At 39.0% G+C, this 20,033-nt stretch overlaps 1 protein-coding gene across 7 annotated transcripts in view; it reads left to right on the top strand.

Moving 5' to 3' along the window:
- fkbp15b (FKBP prolyl isomerase 15b) overlaps window positions 1-20,033 on the top strand; it is a 44,166-nt gene that overhangs the window by 9,009 nt on the left and 15,124 nt on the right. For 5 of the 7 annotated variants that reach the window (XM_031300862.2, XM_035998498.1, XM_035998494.1 and 2 more), the window contains exons 6-20: window positions 183-281; window positions 1,013-1,162; window positions 1,756-1,824; window positions 3,396-3,539; window positions 6,077-6,231; window positions 6,334-6,382; window positions 7,756-7,872; window positions 9,145-9,229; window positions 9,391-9,491; window positions 9,578-9,665; window positions 10,085-10,194; window positions 10,286-10,384; window positions 12,079-12,173; window positions 15,954-16,056; window positions 18,009-18,180. In XM_031300862.2, the coding sequence (XP_031156722.1) occupies window positions 183-281; window positions 1,013-1,162; window positions 1,756-1,824; window positions 3,396-3,539; window positions 6,077-6,231; window positions 6,334-6,382; window positions 7,756-7,872; window positions 9,145-9,229; window positions 9,391-9,491; window positions 9,578-9,665; window positions 10,085-10,194; window positions 10,286-10,384; window positions 12,079-12,173; window positions 15,954-16,056; window positions 18,009-18,180 (1,636 nt within the window). Of the gene's footprint in view, window positions 1-182; window positions 282-1,012; window positions 1,163-1,755; window positions 1,825-3,395; window positions 3,540-6,076; window positions 6,232-6,332; window positions 6,383-7,755; window positions 7,873-9,144; window positions 9,230-9,390; window positions 9,492-9,577; window positions 9,666-10,084; window positions 10,195-10,285; window positions 10,385-12,078; window positions 12,174-15,953; window positions 16,057-18,008; window positions 18,181-20,033 lie in introns of all 7 variants that reach the window. The other 2 variants (XM_035998486.1, XM_035998489.1) reach the window with 2 other exon arrangements.

Below are 20,033 nucleotides of genomic sequence, written 5' to 3'. Positions count from 1 at the left end.
TGTACGGATAGCAGTTTTATGCTCAGACATTCGTTGTTTAAGGAGTCGATTGTTTTGTCCAACGTATGCTGGTAACATGTAAATCACATTAGTCAACTTACAGTTTAGAAAATTCCTGGCCCTGAGCTGTTCTGAAGTGTTCCTTGTCTTGTCCCTGACCACATGTTCTTTCTCTCCTGCAGGTACAGCCGAACAATTACTTCACTTTTTATGATGAGCAGCGGCAGAACTGGTCCCTGATGTTTGAATCGGAGAAAGCGGCATCAGACTTTTGTAAAGAGGTGAGTGACGCAGGAGGAGACCTGCAACGTGTGATTTAATGCTTGACCAACAGCGTGAGTAATAGGGCTGGGGCGATATGCTTTTGTCCGGATTCGCTTCTTTTACAATATATACATTCGATTTGTATCGTGATTTTCATTTATTGCGATTCTAGAAGTATTGCGATTTGATAGTATTGAGAATTGCGATTTTCTTTTCCTTCTTTAACAAAAACAAAAGTTGAAGACTTCTAGAGACAATATATCATGAGACAAAAAATATTTTTTTTCTAAGAAGAATGCACATCACATGTCAGTCACTCAATCTGACATTTATTTAGTTTATAAAGAAGTACATAACATGCATTTTCTGCTTTCGGTCGGTTATGATTATGATGTAGTTGCCGTCGGTACCGTATAAACGAAGAATGTTTAGGTGAATCATTGGTTAAAAAAAAAAGAAGAGAATAATCGCAAAATAAATCACGATACATTCGATTTTATTTCCCCACCCCTAGTGAGTAATTAAGCAAACAGGCTGTCTGTTCATTAAGACCTGTTTAAAATTATTTAAGACCTAGAACACAATACTCAGGGTGTCAGGGTGTTGACAGCACAGGTTCCATAAGTAATCAGGATTGATCTTCAAAACTCCTGTATCATTCTGACCTACAATAGATGCAAGCTTTTGCCAAATCACATGAGTTATGCTGTCTACTAGATGATGACCTCTTTCCTTTTATGTACATCAGGTGTGTTTGGCAAAAGCGAACAGCGCAGTCTCCCTAGATGCTGTGGTGGTTCAGGATCTGAGTCTTGGTGAAGGCCAGGCGGTGGAGAATGGAGACTCTTTGGAGGTGGTGTACACAGGCTGGCTCCTGCAGAACCACGCCATCGGACAGGTCACACACTTCCATCATTATTCATTCAATTTAATCATTTTGTCATTTGACTCCTTTGATGCAGGGTTCGACATAAGCGGTAGGCCAGTAAAAAAGCATGTTGGGCAAGTTGATTGGACAGTCATTGCGTGTGCCTAATTACAGTCACGAGTCAGTTTGGTGCACACTAGCAGGTAACGTAAGAAATGGCCGCTAACATCAACAAACGAAGGTCGGCACCCACCACAAACAGTCCGCACATGCTGTGGATCTTCAGTAGCGTCCGCCGCAACACAACATTGATTAATGACAATCATCGACATTGGGAGTTTACAAAGAGTGGGTGAAGGCAGCAGTATCATGGCCTTGACACTGTAACTATAGTGCAAATCCTAAACTAAACTGACTGAACTCATATTTGTAGATGCAGAATAGGCTTTTTGTTTGTTGTTTGGCTAAATCATTATAACTATTTTTTTTCCGGGCCAGGAAAATTATACAAGGGGCCAGTGAAACTCTGATCTACTGGCCCGGGGGGGCCTGTGGGGGAAAAGGATTATGTTGGACCCTGCGTTGATGGCACACAACTCACTGAATCTTAAATATCCTTTCAGATGTTTGACTCCAACCAGAACAAGGACAAGTTGCTGCGACTGAAAATTGGAGCTGGAAAAGTGATCAAAGTGAGTCAAAACATACTCTACTAAAAAAGAATAGCAGCTTGAATTCAGTCCCCATGAAAAAAAAACACCTTTTATTACAATCACTGTACTTTTTGAACATATTCTTATTGACTATTTCTTTTTCTACTTCTACCTTTTAATTGCTATATTTAATTTTAATCTATCTGTATCTTCTTTATTCAGGTGTGTTGGTGATCCCTTGTTTTTTTATTGGATTAGTTATTTTTTACGAATAATGCATGAAGTTTCTATATAAAAATATTTTTTAAGTTTATACTTTACCACCAGATTATGTTTGGATGTTCCGATTTAAACATAATCTGTCAGGTACTACAGTATCTCACGTGTCTCGTTAGGACTCGGTGATGCTGAAATACTGAACATTGCAACATGTCTTAATTGTTGATGTGTGGAAATCATATGTTGGTCTATCAGAGGACAAGCAAGAAAGACATTTTGAGAAATAATTGATGATGTAAATATGGTGATCATTCTGCTCAGCAACATTTTAAATTGTTCAGAAAACTATGAACTATATGTCTGCTTTCTTATTGACTCTCTACTGCATTTGCTCTTCTACTAATGATTGATCTAATGGGGAAACATGGTTTTGGAATAAACTAGCATATTATTATTTATTATTATTATGATATTTTACAAGGTTTTTGTCATTTTACAACACGGGACTGACTGCACAATGTAATATAAAGTTGTATTCCCTTCATGTTACACACACATAGAACATATATTTAAATTAGAATTGCATAAATTAAATTAAAACTATATATATATCTATCTATATATATATATATATATATATATATATATATATATATATATATATATATATATATATATATATATATATATATCTATATATATATATATATATATATATATATATATATATATTTTATATATATATATATATATATATATATATATTTTATATATATATATATATATATATTTTATATATATATATATATTTTATATATATAAAAATCCTATACCAGACTTTCCGCAGGATCTTTAAAAAGTCTTAAATTCGCTGAAGTATTGTGTTCTATGTCTTAAATAATTTTAAACAGGTCTTAATTTTTCTACATCCATGTAATGCTACCTCTAATGCTTGTTGAAATGCTCCTGCAGCGCTTCAGAATGTTTAAAAAAAAAAAAAGAAAAAGTATTCTGTGGTGTTGTCGTTCTTTCTGTCGCTAGTCCAAATATAATTTGCTGTATTACGACCACAAATGAGACCAACATGCAACTTATATCGCAGCCATCGACACCAGTCTTATAATGCCGATGAGGAAATTGGGGGAATTGTAAGTCTTAAATTTGTCTTAAATTTGACTTGGTGAAACCTATAGAAAGCCTGCATACATATATACTTAGTGAGACGTTGGTTTAGTGGGAATGAGGATACTGCAAAAATAATAAATAAAGTATGGTAATGTAAAAAAAAACAGCATAAAAGACAAAAAGGCATTTGAGGATGAGGTATATATTACTACATACATTTATTACATTATTATTACTCTGTATTATTGCCTTCTCTGTATGAGCAGGGCTGGGAGGAAGGGATGATTGGGATGAAGAAGGCAGGCCGTCGTCTCATTGTCATCCCACCCAACCAGGCTTACGGATCCAAGGGAGTCCCCAACCGTGTCCCGGCTAACAGCACTCTTATTTTCGAAGCAGAGCTTCGACGGGTAACAACCACTGAACAATTTTCTGCATCCATCTGCTTTTGTATTTGACCTTTTCTAAAATAACTAAACATTCCAACGTCACATTGAACACTTAAAGTGCTCATATTATGCTTTTTGGATTTTCCCCTTTCCTTTATTGTGTTATATATCTTTTTGTGCACGTTGTAGGTTTAAAAAGTGAAAAAGCCCAAAGTCCACCCCAGAGGGACTTACCATCTCCAACAGAAAACACTGTTCACAAACTGCTCCAAACAGCTCTATTGTAGTCCAGCCTTTACTTCCGTGACAAATGTGCTTCATTTTGTAACACACGTTATAATGCTCGCCTAGCTGCTAGCATGGCACTCCCTCATACTCTGCAACTGACTAGCTAGCAGTGTTTACCTAGCTTCTGCGCATGTGCGACTCCCAACAAAGATGGATGAACAGAAGTGAGATGCCTCACTCTGTAGCTAAAACAGAGAGCTCAACACACAGGGTGAAAAGAGGAGCTGCAGCAATGTGCAGTTCAACAAAAATATGGTGTTTTTTGAAAATTAAACCTATTCTGGTACAACCTCTAAATACAATTATGAACCTGAAAATGAGCATAATATGAGCACTTTAAGTTATGTCTGTGGTTAAGTAACTCCAACTTCTGATATCACCCCTTTACTCCTAGTTGCTTGTAATTGTGGTGGAGTTTCCAGCTTACGAACTCATGCTATTCAACCCTTGTGTTGTCTTCCATTCGACCGTGCATTGTCCTTTCGGGTCAAAACTGAAAATCCCTTTTTCTAATGTTTTTGTTTTTTTCAATGTTTTTGGCACTTTGACATTTAATGCTTCTTTTCACTACCATGTATAAACACCACTAACACCAACTCATTACTAGCTTTACACTTATTTTTGGAATTCATGGTCAATAAACCTAATTTATAGGAAATTATACATTGAGTTAAAAAGCCGAAATTATGTATTATGTTTTTTTGTCAAATGCTAAAAAATTGAACAAAACACACAAAATTCAATGAAAGTATAGAGTTTTGTTGTACTTGTGAAGCACGTTGTATGGAATCATCCATGTTATTTTTGGGTAATCAAAATTAGGTAGTTAAAAAGAAACCCATATTTCTGTATGTATAGACAACAACGGGTCAAATTTGACCCAAAGACAACACAAGGGTTAAGTTGAGACAGTGGTACCTCAGGTCTCATTCAGGTCAGGGGCAAACATAACCTCCATAAACTTTCCAGGCAGAGCAGTACTTCGCCTCTGTGTCTCCATGGAGGACGGGAGACGTAGCAGCTGTATGTTAAGACAGTGCTGCCTCATCCTGCCAAGGCCGTAGAGCAGAGATCTTCAACAGGGGGTCCGGGACCCCTAGGGGGGGTTCTCAGAGTCACTGCAGGGGGCCCACCAAAGTATTGTTAATCTTTTGAAAGTTTTTAAAAAAATGAAAATGTCTTAACATGAATCCAGCATATTATTAGCAAATATAAATACACCTATTTGTAAAACATTAATGATAGGCTAGTCTATATCCTTGACGTTCCACTTCCGGGATTGTTCCGGTGCCACGGGAAATTCCGCCGGATGCATGTCTTTTCGCCGATGTCAGTTACCTTCCACTTTTTTTGTGTTGTAATTTTAAACTCCGGTTGATTTATGAGGACTATGGTTAACTGCTCCTCAGATCTCTGCAGGGTAAATTCGAGACTGCTAGCTAGACCAGCTGTCCAATCTGAGTTTTCTCTCGCACGACTATTTTACAGCGGCTCCGTGCGGAGCTTAGCGCCGCCCATGACGATTGTGATTGGTTAAAAGAAATGCCAATAAACCAGAGCACGTTTTTGTGTGGACTAGCCAGACCCTCCTCCGCTCCGCAGCATATGGATGGTCTGGCAAAGCAAGACTAATGATAGGTTAACTGGCCAGGTAAGGTAGTCACTAAGGTAGTCATCCACAGATACGTAGGATTCACTCTGCCACATTTATGTTTAACATTAATACATGATTTATAAAATCATGCCAACAATTATTTAATAGCTTAGTATTCTATGCTCTTAAAGGTATGTATAAAGGCTTTAGGCTGCCCACATGCTATTGTAGGCCCAGTTTAATATGCAACTCAATTTTATACGATATGTAGTGGGGGGTCCCTGATCCATCTCTCTTTCAGTTAAGGGGTCATTGCCTTAAAAAACATTGAAGACCCCTGCCATAGAGCAAGTAAACACATAACACATTTAGTCTGTCTTGAGATATTTGGGTCCCCGAAATATCTTTGTTGACCTTAAAGGTTCAGCTAAACGTAACGCCTCCAGCATGAGTTTAAATACTAACTTCAGATAGGAACTTCAGAGAGTATCGCCGTTAAACTGTACCGCCTGCCTAAATTCTCTCCTCAATTCATGAAATGCTACTGTGTAATTCATCAAGTTCTCCTAAATCTTCTTCACGTATGTGAAATGAGTTGTGCTGCTCCTGAGTTTTTCCTTAACAGTAGTGTTGATGAAGTGTGAACTAATTTTTCTTTTGCTTTCTTTTGCTAAAGGTGAAGTTTTCCAAGGACAATGGGTCTGTTAGTGCCAGTACCAGCTCCAGAGGCTCTGCTGCTCCCTCCCCTATTCCCTCCCCAGCCCCCAGTGTGGAGAATCTGGCCTCAGATCCTCCAGTACAGCTGGCCGCCTCCAGTCCAGGCAGACCAGGGTGAGATTTAGGCCTCAGGAAAAAGTCAACAGCGTTATCCTTAACTCGTGTGTCTCGTAAGATGGTTTGTCTGTGACCTTCTTTTTGTTTGTTTTTTTGCAGGGAGCCACCACTTCGTGCAAAGTCAAACTCACTCAGTGAACAGTTGGCAGTAAGCATGCTCACTGCTCTTTTTTTCTTCTTATTAACTACGTACTTTGATATTATATACACTTTATTTAATCAGGAAATCACATTGAGATCAAGATCTCATTTACAAGTACAAATAAGAAATATTTAAATATCAAGACAGCAGTATGCAGGCGTAATTGAGGAAAAAAAATTATAAAATGATTTCATTCAAATAAGTTAAAGGTGCTCTAAGCGATGTCACGCGTTTTTTAGGCTACAACATTTTTTGTCACATACCGCAAACATCTCCTCACTCTTCGCGAGAGTAGACAGCCCAGGCTCCACAAACGGCAACAAAAACAAACCACCGCGAAACCTACACAAACAGTGTTCCAGCCAATAACTGACAAGAAGGAGTTGGGGGTGGGGGTTGGGGGGGTTAGTGTGTGGAAGCACGGAAGGGAGGGAGAGGGGACGGGATGAGGAGGAGGGAGGGGCGAGCTACTCTTGTTTGAAAATACTTTGAACGTCAACAAGAAGTAACGTCACCCAACATCGCTTAGAGCAGTGGTTCCCAACCGGGGACCCCTAAGGGGGGCAGCAAAGATCACAGGGGGGGCGCAAGTCTTTATCTGGTTTGAGGTTGAGGTAAAAAAAAAAAAAAATATTTCCACGTTAAACAAATTATGATAATACACTAGAATATATAATGTATACAAAAGTCTGTATAAAAACTATGTATTTTTGTTCTCGCTTAAACTTGTAGGCAGGCTACTTAGTAGGCCAATCCTCCGGGACCTCTTAACCTGGGACCCTTTTGTCATCAGGTCAGCTGCTAGCTGCTATCATCCTCGTTTTTCTTGCCGCTACGGCATCACTATTTTATGAATGAAACATGGCGGAGAAACGTATAAGTGCCGATAACTCCTCTGTATCAAAAAAGAAAGTAAGGGAAAGTTACCTCAACTTCGGTTTCGGAGGGGGGGGCTCAGCGTTTCTTAGATATAAGTAGGGGGGGCGCCAAGGAAAAAAGGTTGGGAACCACTGGCTTAGAGCACCTTTTAAGAATTAATACAAATTTAAAACGCATTAAAGAACACCCATTTATAAAAAGTGCATTTTAAAATAACAGTGATGCAAATACAAAGACGTATGACTGTACTATGTAAAACAGTCACAGTTAAAATGAATGAGAGCTCTATTCAAAATTTTGAATCAACCCATTGGTATTAGTATATCCAATTTTAGATTACTCTGTACATTATTCCAGAGAAATGGGGCAAAATATCTAAAGGCTGTCTTACCGAGATGACTGTTAACTGGAGGGACAAATAGTGTAAGCCAATCCTGAAATTAATTGTATTCAGTTATTTTGCTGCTGTGTTGATGGAAGCTTTCTTTTTCAAACTTCAGAATCCAGACGCCACTAAAGCCAAGTTGATCTCTCGCATGGCGAAGATGGGCCAGCCCATGTTGCCCTTCCTGACAGGAGGCGCCAGCCAGCCTGAATCCAGTGATTCTGAGCTCGAGGTGGGTCTGCAGAATTTCAAAAGGGAGGTTTTTCTTTGGAAGTTAAAGAATAAGTATGGCAATATTCTATATATTTCCTATTGTCAACAAATTCCATAAAAAGGCCAAGACCATCATTGAATGTAACCTATAACAAGTATTGTGTATGTGTATCAAAGCCAGGGCTGTACCATTGAACCACGAATACCATTTTTTGAACTTTGAAGCTTCTGTGCTTTTTAACAGAGAATATTCAAAGCTTTGGTGGCGGCGGCGGGGAAACCCACATTTCCCACCGCATTTGAAGGCAGCTTTATTTCACGAAAAAGAGAGAAAATAAAAGGCGACGAAGCGACTGCTTTGTTGTTGCAGGACACAGTCACCTTTTGTTACACAAAATCCTGGGCGGTTCAGTGCTTGGGTTTCATTACATGACAAATTGTTAACATACAAACATATTAAGTTGGATTTAACAAATGGAATGTACAAACACAAGTCAAACAAACAAACTTTTTTTTTTACCTTCATAGTGTTTAAAAATTTTTTAAACAGTAGTGTTACGTAACTCGCGCGCCGCGACTGACGAGTCTGATAGCCGGTTAACGTTACATTATTGTCCACAGCAGGTTGATGTCGGGTTGCTTTTCTCCAAAAGTTGGATTGGACTCAACTTTTTGCCGCAGGCATTCAAATCAAGCGGAAAGACATGCGTTTTTGCCTGTCTGACGAGTGATGCCCGACACAGTGTGTGCAAATGAATGCTTAGCCAGCCAGTGCCTCACTGTATTGGAATTATGCACAGCCGTACTATGTACATACATTTATCAAATCGGCTGAAAACGACACCATTTTTGAAAAATAAACTATAAATTGGTGTGAAAATGTAGGCCTTCAGTAAGAGAAGACAGGGTTGGGAAGTCAGAAAATACTAGCACATTTTTTGATTTCGGTTTTTTAATGGTATTTGTTGACGATAAGAAAAATATAGAATAACACCTGAAATAGAAACCCATACCTATGTGTCTAAAAAAAACATGAGGGGAAACATGAAGGCTTCCGTGTTCGCAAAAGCTCATAGATAAAAGTATATTACAATGTTTAGTCATTGATTCAGCGTGGAAAAAGAATACCTGAGGCCGCCATCTGCATCACTTCAGGAATTGTTCAGAAAAGGAGAAATCAATGTTCTTAAACTGTCTAATCAGAATTGAACCTCAACCAACATAATGTCTAAATATTGCAAAAAAAGGACTGTGCATAATGACTTTCTGCCACTATTGCGTTGGCCTCTAGGACACTAGTGGCAGCAGAGCGAAGGATCAGCCTGCGGCTCCATCTCCAGTGCAGATCTCCACTGCTGCTCCAGCTTCAGCACACGGTAAGCTTCTCTTATATTTTTAATATGCATTCCTCCCACAGCTCAAATTACATTACATTACAAAGAACACGGTTTCCTATGATGGTGTACAGTATGTTTAACAGTTTCTTGGTAGATTCCCTGCATTTGCTCTGAAATTAAATAGATTGTTTTTCCCGCAGTACATCCTCATCCTCACACTGCTGCTTCCTCTGCCTTACTTCCTATTATGCCCACTGTTCCCCCACAGCCTGGGCTGTCGGGCAGCAGCCATGCCTTTCAGGTGAGATTTCACCATATTTTGCACTGACTTATCAGTAATTACATCATGGACATCTGGTAATATCAATGCATTATGTTGTTTCATAGCCTTACTCCTACACACAGACCTCTGTGGCTCCGTCTCAGCTGCAGCCTGTTGGCCAGGTCTACCCTTCACAAACTATCCCATACATGGGTAAGAGTTTTCCATTCAATTACAAGGAAAGCCATTATGATCAACTGTTTATGTCAAGGATTGTACAAAATGAAATGTAAAACGTAGGGCAGTTTGTTAGTAAACCTGTACCCTAAGCTCCTTACACTTACTTACTGGAATTGTTGGGTCTTTGTAAATTATAGAGTGTGGTCTAGACCTACTTTATCCGTAAAGTGTCTTGAGATAATTCTTGTTATGATTTTGATACTGTAAATAAAATTGAATTGAATTGTGCCTTGAATTTTTAAGTTAATTTTACCATTTTTATGATGCAGTTCCTCTGCACCAGCAGTCTCATTAATTAATATAACTACACGGGTGTAAGACAGTTTTGCGTTTGATTTAAATGGTGCAACTGTTACAAAATGACAAACCCTGGATTGTGTTGTTCTCGCCAGGCTCAAGTGATGTGACTTCCTTCTTGATGACTGAGGCCCGACAACACAACACAGAGATCCGGTTATCTGTCGGAAAAGTGGCAGATAAAGTGGATCAACTAGCCTCGAAGGTATACACTGTTTGTACACACGAAAATGTTCATTAAGAGGCTTTAATAGAAAGCAGATACATCTGGTTGTTGTCTTTTTGAACTTTAACAGATAGATGACCTCCAGAGGCAGGGAAATCTTTCTACGGCTGTTCCTAGTATGTCAATGGAAACCTCCATGATCATGCACAACATCCAGAGAATTATCCAGGTACACACCAGAATAGTACAGTGCCTTGTGGTTTTGGAGGCTCTGTTACTGGTGGTTTTTCCCTCAACTCTTTTTACATCACAAATATTGATTCTCTTATCACGACATTTTTCGGTGTACTGGAACTTTTTTGTGTGTGTGATTAATTCAATTTTTTTTTACTTTTCATTTTTAACAAAATACACAACAGAACGCAACATACGCAACATGAACTAATCCCCCCCCCCTTCCGCCATCACCACCCACCCCGACAAAAATCAAGAAAAGATGACTGTAACTACAATATTCAAGACCATTCAACAAAATGGTAACAAAATAGTCAATAAACCATGGGGCAATGTTTATTTTTATTTCAGAACATGCATTGCATCGGTGCGAAATGTAAAAAAAAAAATTAAAAATACACTGCAACGATCGTTTTCACAAGCAGCAATTATCCATCGGACAATTAAAACCAAAAACCCACCGTGGTCTCCACATTCTTGATCGGCAGAAACGATTTTTGCTTGTTTGGGATCCCACTGGCCAGCATATTTGGAAAAAGTTAAGCAAACTTTGTTGTCTTTTTGACATTTTTCCCCTGAGTGAAATGAGGCTATAACAGCAATCTCAACCAGCACAAGTGCTTGTGTCACTTGAAGTGCAGCGCCGCGCTGTTGAAGTGCCGATCGCCACCCTCCGTCCCTCTCTCCCCTCTGTCTTACCCAGAAAATTCACCTCAAAACGCATTGAAAATGCAAACACAAGACTTTTGTGGAACTCCAATGGGGAATAAAGACTAACAAGACAGATAACAACATTGAACACTACACAAACAGTAGTTTATTTTTTTCATTTAGGCGATTCATTTTTCATAGTGACACAGGAGGTGCCGGATCCAATAAAAAAGGTTCCGCATCCAACGTCGGAGGTGCCGGAACGTGTTCCAGCGTGTTCTGGCTCAAATTAAGCCCTGGGTTGTCCGTTACCTTCCTCTTTGTTTGTGTTGGCATTCTAAACCCTGGCGGATTTATGAGGACTATAGTTAACTGCTCCTCAGATCTCGGCAGAGTAAATCCAGACAGCTAGCTAGACTATCTGTCCCATAAGAGTTTTCTGTTGAATGTACACGTTCCACCAAGACAAGTTCCTTCCCGAGGCTATTTTGCAGCGGCACCGGGGCGCCGTACAGAGCTTAGTGCCGTCCATGATGATTGTGATTGGTTTAAAGAAATGCCAATAAACCAGAGCACGTTTCTCTCCCATCCCTAAATGCTGTGTGGACTAGCCAGACCCTCCTCCACAACGCTGTGGACGAAGACCTGGCAATGCGAGACTAATAAACCATAAACCAAATAAACATATGTATAAATGGAAACACCATAAGCCCATCATACACGTCTCTCCCAAACACAACGCTTCTTAGGAGCCCTCCAGAAAGCTCAGGTACTTTCCCCATATTTCTAGTATAGACATCCAATCTGGCAAACTGTTTATATGACATTTTTTTTCAAACGCCGCCACCCTAGCCATCTCACAAGCCCACTCCTGGATTAACGGCACCCCTTCATTTTTCCATCCCCTTAAAATAATCTGTCTGGCTATCATCAAATTACTCTGGACCCAGCTTCTTATGTGTTTATCCATCCCGCTTTGGATTGACCCTGGAACTTTAAAAAATCAAACTGTATTCTGAAAACTCCTTCTGTTTTTAGGAAAATGAATGTTTAAAAAAGGAAGTCTTTGAGAAAAGCTCTCGCATTGAGGAGCAAAACCGCAAGATCGGGGAGCTCATCAACCAGAACCAGAGGTGAGTCAGAAAATGTCACAATAATTGCTGACAGAAGGCCAGAGCATCATGACCTCCTAATATTTCCACTTGTGTCACTTCAATAGAAATGTTTATGATAATGTGGAGCTTGTGTGTTTAAAGCCACCATTATGTCACTTATGTTATTTTGTAGAGCTGCAAAGATGAATGGAATGATCGATTAGTTGTCAACTAATAAACTGATCGCCACCTATTTTGATAATCCATTAATTGGGTTGTCATTTTTTTTTTAAATGAAAAAAGTAGACAATTATCTGATTCCAGTTTCTTAAATGTTACTATTTTCTAGTTTCTTCTCTCCTCTGTGACAGTAAACTGAACATCTTTGAGTTGTGGACAAAACAAGACATTTGTGGACGTCATCTTGGGCTTTGGAAAACACTGATCCACATTTTTCACCATTTTCTGATATTTTGTAGACCAAGCAACTAATCGATTAATCGAGAATATAATCAACAGATTAAGCGACAGTGTAAATAATTGTTAGTTGTAGCCAGTGGTGGAAGAAGTATCCAGATCCTTTACTTAAGTAAAAGTACTAATACCACATTGTGAAAATACTCTGTTACAAGTAAAAGCCCTGCATTGAAAATGTTACTTAAGTAAAAGTATGTAAGCATCGGCAGAAAAATGTACTTAAAGTATTAAAAGTAAAAGTACTCAATGCAGAAAAATCCTCCCATTTTAGAAACTGAAAAGGATCCAAACAGTTGTGAGTTTAATGGTCTAATCATTTCAGCTGGACTGTGTATTGTTGGCTAGTTTAACATATAATAACACATTGTATTTTATAAACTACATGTGTTTTGTGTGCAAAAATCTTAATGTGTAAAGTAACTAACTAAAGCTGTCAGATGACTGTAGTGGAGTAAAAAGTACAATATTTCTCTATGAAATGTAGCGGAGTAGAAGTAGAAAGTAGCATGAAAAGAAAAGACTCAAGTAAAGTACAAGTACCTCGACATTTGTACTTAAGTACAGTACTTGAGTGAATGTACTTAGTTACATTCCACCACTGGTTGCAGCCCTATTATTTTATTTTGTTTAAAATTGTTGTAAGGATAAAATAAGGATCAAATTCCAAAATACCTTTTGTATTTTATCTGGGAGATGTGTTTTTCTTTTGAACAGGCATTCTCACAGTCTCATACAATTTCCTTTTAAAACAAAATGTGTTCCAATATTGCTGCAGTGTTAAACAGAAATTAGTGGATTTAAAAAACTACAGCAATGTAACTAGTAAGAATGATAAAAATGGCATTTTTATGGACTTGTTTGGACCACTATCTGATCTTACACATCAGTGTTTAAAAAATGATAGGTGTGGGGGATGTATTGCAAATTGTTTGAAAAAACTCAACATATTTCAGTTGTCAATGTATCCTCCTCGCTGTCACACTGTGATTTCAGCTGGTTTGACTAGATCACACAGTCACAGCCCAGACTGACTCGTGTAGCGTAAAGCAGTGGCTCTCAGACTTGTTACACCGTGTACTACTTAAGAAAATATTAGGCTCGCTAAGCACCACCATTATGGCCCACGTTAAAATAGAGTAGCATAGGCCTACCCTATTTAGCTATGGACAGTTCATGCAGGAGGCAGGTTTATTCCTAAAAACAATATTGATTGTTTTTTGTATTTATTTTTGTATTTTTTATTTCGATTTTTTTTCTGACAAAACAATCACAAGCCACATAAAACACAACACCACAAACTTATCAGACATTACAATACAGAGTACAACATGGGGGGGGGGGGGCAGTGGCAGAACTATATTAGTATAGTCTAATATTAGTATAGTAAGTATAGTCTTATAAAGATACAGGATAGTTCATCTACTCGGTCAAATTTATAGAGGGCAGATGCAGCCCGTTCCATTGAAAGCAAATCCATAAAGTCCTTTAACCAATCGTCTGTGCTAAAGCAATTTGGTTTATGAATTTTCCAATTGATCATAATAATTAACAGACTATCAATATTTATTGTTGGCAGCCACGCTGTCCCGCTCCTACTGAATCTAAATTTGAGGTAACTTGGGTCATATCTCCTGACTGTTTTGCATTGTTTGCTGTTAGCAGGCGCTGTGGAGACTTCACCATCGCTACTTAAAGGGTAACTACCGTTTTCTTCAACCTGTTTTTGTGTCTAAATGACTGATGGGAACAACAATCTTTGACATTGGTCCAGTATTAAGCAAGATCGCTTCAGTCGGCAGCGGCGAAACAAGCTACAATGTAAGTTAATAGGGAGTTGTCCACCTTGTATTTACCTTCACAAAAGTGCTGTTTTGCCAATGACAGGCTCAGATTAATATTCTAAGTGTCTGACAAAATTATGGAAAGGATCCCTACAGAGATAGACCTTTAAAACCTCTTTGGGACCTTTCTGTTTAACCAGAAACAGCTCTGAAGTCGCTATCGCTAAACCCACCAGACTCCATTTAAAAAAGCAATACTTTTAGTGTGACAGAGCCAACATATTTGAACATGTAAATCGGTAAACTATGTGTTTATTTCAATCCAAACTAGAGTTGTGATAGTTGGAAAAGTGGAAAGACGACCCAAAACGGCTTTTCATTTTTCGTCTTTGAATGAAGTGTAATTTACGATGCTAAAATTACTGTTTATTTACATGGATTCTGGTGGCTTTAGCGAACGCAATTTCGCGGATGTTTTTATGTTTAAAAAAAGGATCTTACTCTTTAACAGAAAGGTCGCCCTCCTCAGAAATCCTTTCCATAATGTTGTCAGACACTTAGAATATTAATCTCAGCCTGTCAGTGGCAAAACGAACACTTTTGTGAAGGTACAACTGCCCTATTAACTTACATTGTAGCTTGTTTCGCTGCTGCCGACTGCAGCAGTCTTGCTTAATTAATACTGGACCAATGTCAAAGATTGTTGTTCCCATCAGTCACTTAGACATAGGGTCCAGGTTGAAAATAAACGCTAGTTACCCTTTAAGTGGCGACTAGCAGTTGTGCTCTATTTCTATAGTGTTATGTTTTTAAATTAATTAATTTTATTTAAAAAAAAATATATATATATATATATATATATATATATATATATATATATATATATATATATATATTAGAGATCACATCCGTGTACCACAAGAGGGAGCTCGCGTACCACCGGTGGTACTTGTACCACAGTTGGAGAACCAGTTGTGTAAAGAAATTTTCTGGAATGTTTTCAATCTAAAGCGCGATTTATGCTTCTGCCTAAAATCTACGTCGTGGCTATGTACGTAGGTACATGGAGACACGGACCCTATGCCTTAGCCCTGGCGTGCACCTCCCGAAAAATGTAGCTACACGTTGCAGTGACGCACGTTGCTCGGCCGTGGCTTGGTGGTGTTGCATTTCTCCCGACTCATTTCCAGGTTCTCCTTCTCCATAAACAACATGAAATCAAGGAGAGGGTTAACTTTTCCTCCTACAGATTTTCCACCGTGGTCAGAAAGCACAGGGGAGACACTTTGTTTCTCTCACTATGACTCTAGAGTCGCCACTCGCTCCGAAACTAATCATTGTCACTCTCTCACTTTCTCTACCACACACTCCCCACACACATACACACATGCCGGCCCGGCTATTCTCCTAAAGAGATCGACGCAGACACCAACGCACAAGTGTAAACTTCAGACCACTTACGTTGGCTATGACGACAGCTGCGTGGAGTCTCCGCACAACCATAAAGCAAGCTTGAATGTATTTGAGGTGGATGTAATTTGGTCGTGATGTGCTTCTCTAGTTACATGGAGCAGAGTAACCTGCTGCTGGAACAGAGGAACGACTCCCTCAAGTCTTCCAGTGAACAGATCCAGGCCAGATTACTGCAGGCTGAGCAGGACAAGGTGAGGACGTTTCTTTACTGGAGAAGAGGGAACCATTGAGAATTGTGCCCTCACACTGTAACAAGCATTGCTCTACTCTAATATTAATATATATATATATATATATAATTTTCTTTCTATCTTTTTTTTTTTTTTTTACAAAACATGAGGGAATATGCATTTCTCCACTGTTATCCAGCATTTCAGTGATTGGTCAAGAGTAGAGCCCGACTGATACCTTGGTGGGACCAGGCGAATATGTGAGATGATGAGAGACAAGAAATGTCAGTACAGAAATGCCAAAGATATATTTGAGGTAGTTCAGAGAGTCCATCAGAGATGCTGACATGTTTATTCATAACTGTAAAATGTCCTTCTCAGTACATATCTTGGTCTTTAAAAACCAAATTTAAGGGATTTTTATCGTAAATGTTTGTTATGCATTTATGAAGAAAAAAAAAAATTAGTCAATATATTGGAATATCAGTATTGGTATCAACCTCAAAAACCCAGAATCGGTCGGGCTAAAGCCAGAGTGTAGGTGAGAGTCTTAACACGTAAAGAATCAATGATCAATAATGCATCAATAATCAGACACCAGAGTGAACAAAATTAAAACTGTGAGTATGCAGCTGTCTCTTGCTCCAGTCTTTTAAAATAACTTCCATTTTCAACTGCATTTGTTCACTACTTCAGCATTTTTGCATTCAACATGTAAAAGTCTGAAATGTCTAAAAAGAAGCAAATCAGACAAAAAGTCTTCCACTTTTTATTTCACATGTCCATAACAGGTTTTAAACACAGAGCTGGTTTCAGTAGCTCATAAAAAGTTGACGAGTCTTGAGTTAAAAGGTTTTCAGGACAGTGACAAAGCTAATTTAACACTGATATACATTGTTCTGTTCTACAAATAAGTGATATGTTTAGAATAATACCGTAAGAACACATGCATCATTATCATCTGTTTATACGCAGTCTAAATTTCACACACAAGGTTTTCACTTCAGTAATATACTTTCTATTTACCACTGTCAGTGGAGATTGGGCTGGTTTTGATTTCATCATTTACTTTCTGTTCCTGACACTGGAAACTACAAATCTGATGCTAATTATAAGTTGCTTCACTCTTTACCAACTGCTTTCTGTCTGGTTATTTACGCTGCAGTGCTGCTCTGAGAAAAATCTAGCATTTACTGCTCTCTCTTCTCAGCATGCACTGCCTCAGGACCTGGGCTCTGGCCAGGTGAGCCTGTTTTCTCTGTGTACTGTTACCAGACTGGAGTCAAATAGTATCTGCAAAAGAAGAAAAAAAAAATGACTAAGTCAAATTGTGTAAGCGCTCCAAAAGTTTGTTTTCCTATCAGCAGCTTTTTTTGAGCAAACAAAGCAAAGATAGCTCCGCAGTGAGTTTATCATTGACAGTTTAAACTCCCTTCACTTTCTGCCTGAAATGATTTTTGCAATGATGTCAATTTAAAGAGAGAAACAGATACAGATAACCGAGAAGTCCCCTGAGACAGTAAATGGTCACTTCCACCAAACAGGGCGCAGGACGGTAGTAAGGGATTACACTGGGATTTAACAGCTGATCTAACTGGTTTGTCCTGATCAAGCCGCACTTCCAAACCTGCTCCACAAAATGCCAGGTGTCATGTGGAACTACTATTTGATCCAGATCTGACCGCTGCCACTGGAATCATCCTTTTTATATCATACTTCATTGACATTTGAACTAACTTTTCTTTCTTCTTTTATCCCTTCTGTCTCCTTTTCCATCAGCCATCATTCACAATTTTTTTTCTCCCACAGGGTCCGCCTGCTCACGCCACTAGCACCAGTAGCCACTCATCTAGGCTGTCACTATGTTGTTACACTGTATCTGTGTGTCCCGGGTTTTCCTGTACTGCAGACAGCCACTGGTACACCACCCCCTCCTCTCACCCCCTCCCCCTGTCCGTCTGCGTCTCCATCAGGTTCGTCTGACGGAGGATCTGACCACGGCCACGGCCCAGCTGTCTCAGCTGCAGCTAGAAGCTACGGCTCACCAGCAGAAGGCCATGGAGCTGCAGGGTAAACTGGGCTCATCACTGCAGGACAGTGAGAGGCACTGTCAACGCATCGCTGCCCTGGAAACACAGATGGAAGGTTTGTGTTGCCGTTTTTGATTGGTTTAATACCACAGTCTTGCAATGAATCCAACCTCCATGAAAGTTCTAATGTTCATTTTGTTGTTGAAACGGTTTTTAGAGAGGTGAAATCAGAAAAAGGTTAGTAACAAGGAATTTGCCTTGTTGGTTGGTGCATATGTACATAAACAAACAAACATATTGAACATTAATATGAAATACACAATACAGTAAATACAGAAACTAATCTAAACGAAACGGCTGCTTAACATAAGAAAAAGACGCTGAATGGATTGGAGTGCAGAATGTGCAAAAAAATATATTGTCTGTGTGCAATTGGCAAGTGTATAGTCCAGGATGAAAGTTAATGCAAAGTGTAGTGACTAGGTGTGGGGGGATTTAGAGTCAAGAGATGTTCAACTTTGCTATCATTTTGGAGGCAGATTGTGATGCATTTAACCTGAAAAATCAACAGCAGCGCAAATTACAGCCTCCAAAATGACCATGAAGTTGAATTTAAACCTCTCTTAAGGGGCTTCAACAAACATAATGAACTGGCAACTGGAGTGTATGTGGTTACACTCCCTTAGCCAGTCCTTCGCCCTGTTCTGTATACGTGGTTTAACTAATTCAATAAAAAATTTCAATTAAAGCTATAGTTTCTGTCGCCCCCATGAGGAATTCTAAGTAATGACAACACTACTGTCGGCGCGTACACATGATACAAGCCTTCCATGATCGCGCCCCCACCCCTCCCTCAAGCAGTTGCTAGTAGCAAAGGAGGACAGGAGGATTAAAAAAAACATGATGGACTCTTCAGGAGAAGTCATTATCTTCACTCGAGTTTCTGCGCGGGAAAGTCACCGGACGCCACAATCTTCTGAACATCGCCATACTGAGAAATACAGAGAGAGTTGTGTGGAGCTGATAAGTCTCAATTAGCTTTGTAGCAAATCATTTGGCAACGGCTTGAATGTAACAGTGGTTCATTAATATCAAAAAGTTATGCACTAAGGCTTTAAATTATTTTTATAGGTATAACTTCAATCAAAGTAAAGGGTACACGCATGGTTCTTTCAACAAACACCTAAATCTCAAGGAGAGATGGTTTACCACAAGTGTTACATCATTTAATATCCATCCATGCAAATAGACATGTTTATGGCGCTATTGCTGAACAGTGAAGTTAAGGTTCAACACACATCAAGAATGTCTTCACAGGAGCCAAACAAAAGTCAGCAATTCAAGGATGGATTGGTGAACGTCATATTTAGGCTCAAACGTTTTCTTTGCCACACTTAATTCAATAAAGCATATTAGAGAGCGGAGAATGAGCGGAGACTTTCCCTTCTTTTCATGGAACATTTCATTATTAATACATCATAAAGCACTAGGCAGCATTATCTTTATTGTGACTATAATTGCTACTGTTCATCATACCCCCAACCGGCACCATCAGACAACCGCCCACCAAGAGCCTTGGTCTGTTCGAGGTTTCTCCCTAAAAGGGAGTTTTTCCTCGCCACTGTTACTAAATGCTTTCTCTTGGGGGCATTACCGGAATTGTTGGGTTTTTGTAAATTATAGTGTGGTCTAGACCTACTCTATCTGTAAAGTGTCTCGAGATAACTATTGTTATGATTTGATACTATAAATAAAATTAAATTGATTTAAATAGACTGAGGCATGGCCTGAAGGCTCTTGAGGACTGTAATTATCCAGCCACACAAAGAAGCCTGTCGATATTCTTTCACCCCATTTTTCCAACCAAAACCTAATGTAATAAGTATATTCCGAGTATCTTTGTGAAAGAGCTATCAATTACATTTTCTCTCAACAATTCCCCCAAGAGCAATTGCAATTAGTAGCAGC

This window comes from Sander lucioperca, chromosome 2 (assembly GCF_008315115.2).
Source record: "Sander lucioperca isolate FBNREF2018 chromosome 2, SLUC_FBN_1.2, whole genome shotgun sequence".
Taxonomy (NCBI): Eukaryota; Metazoa; Chordata; class Actinopteri; order Perciformes; family Percidae; genus Sander; species Sander lucioperca.
This window is presented reverse-complemented; position numbering and strand designations above follow the sequence as displayed.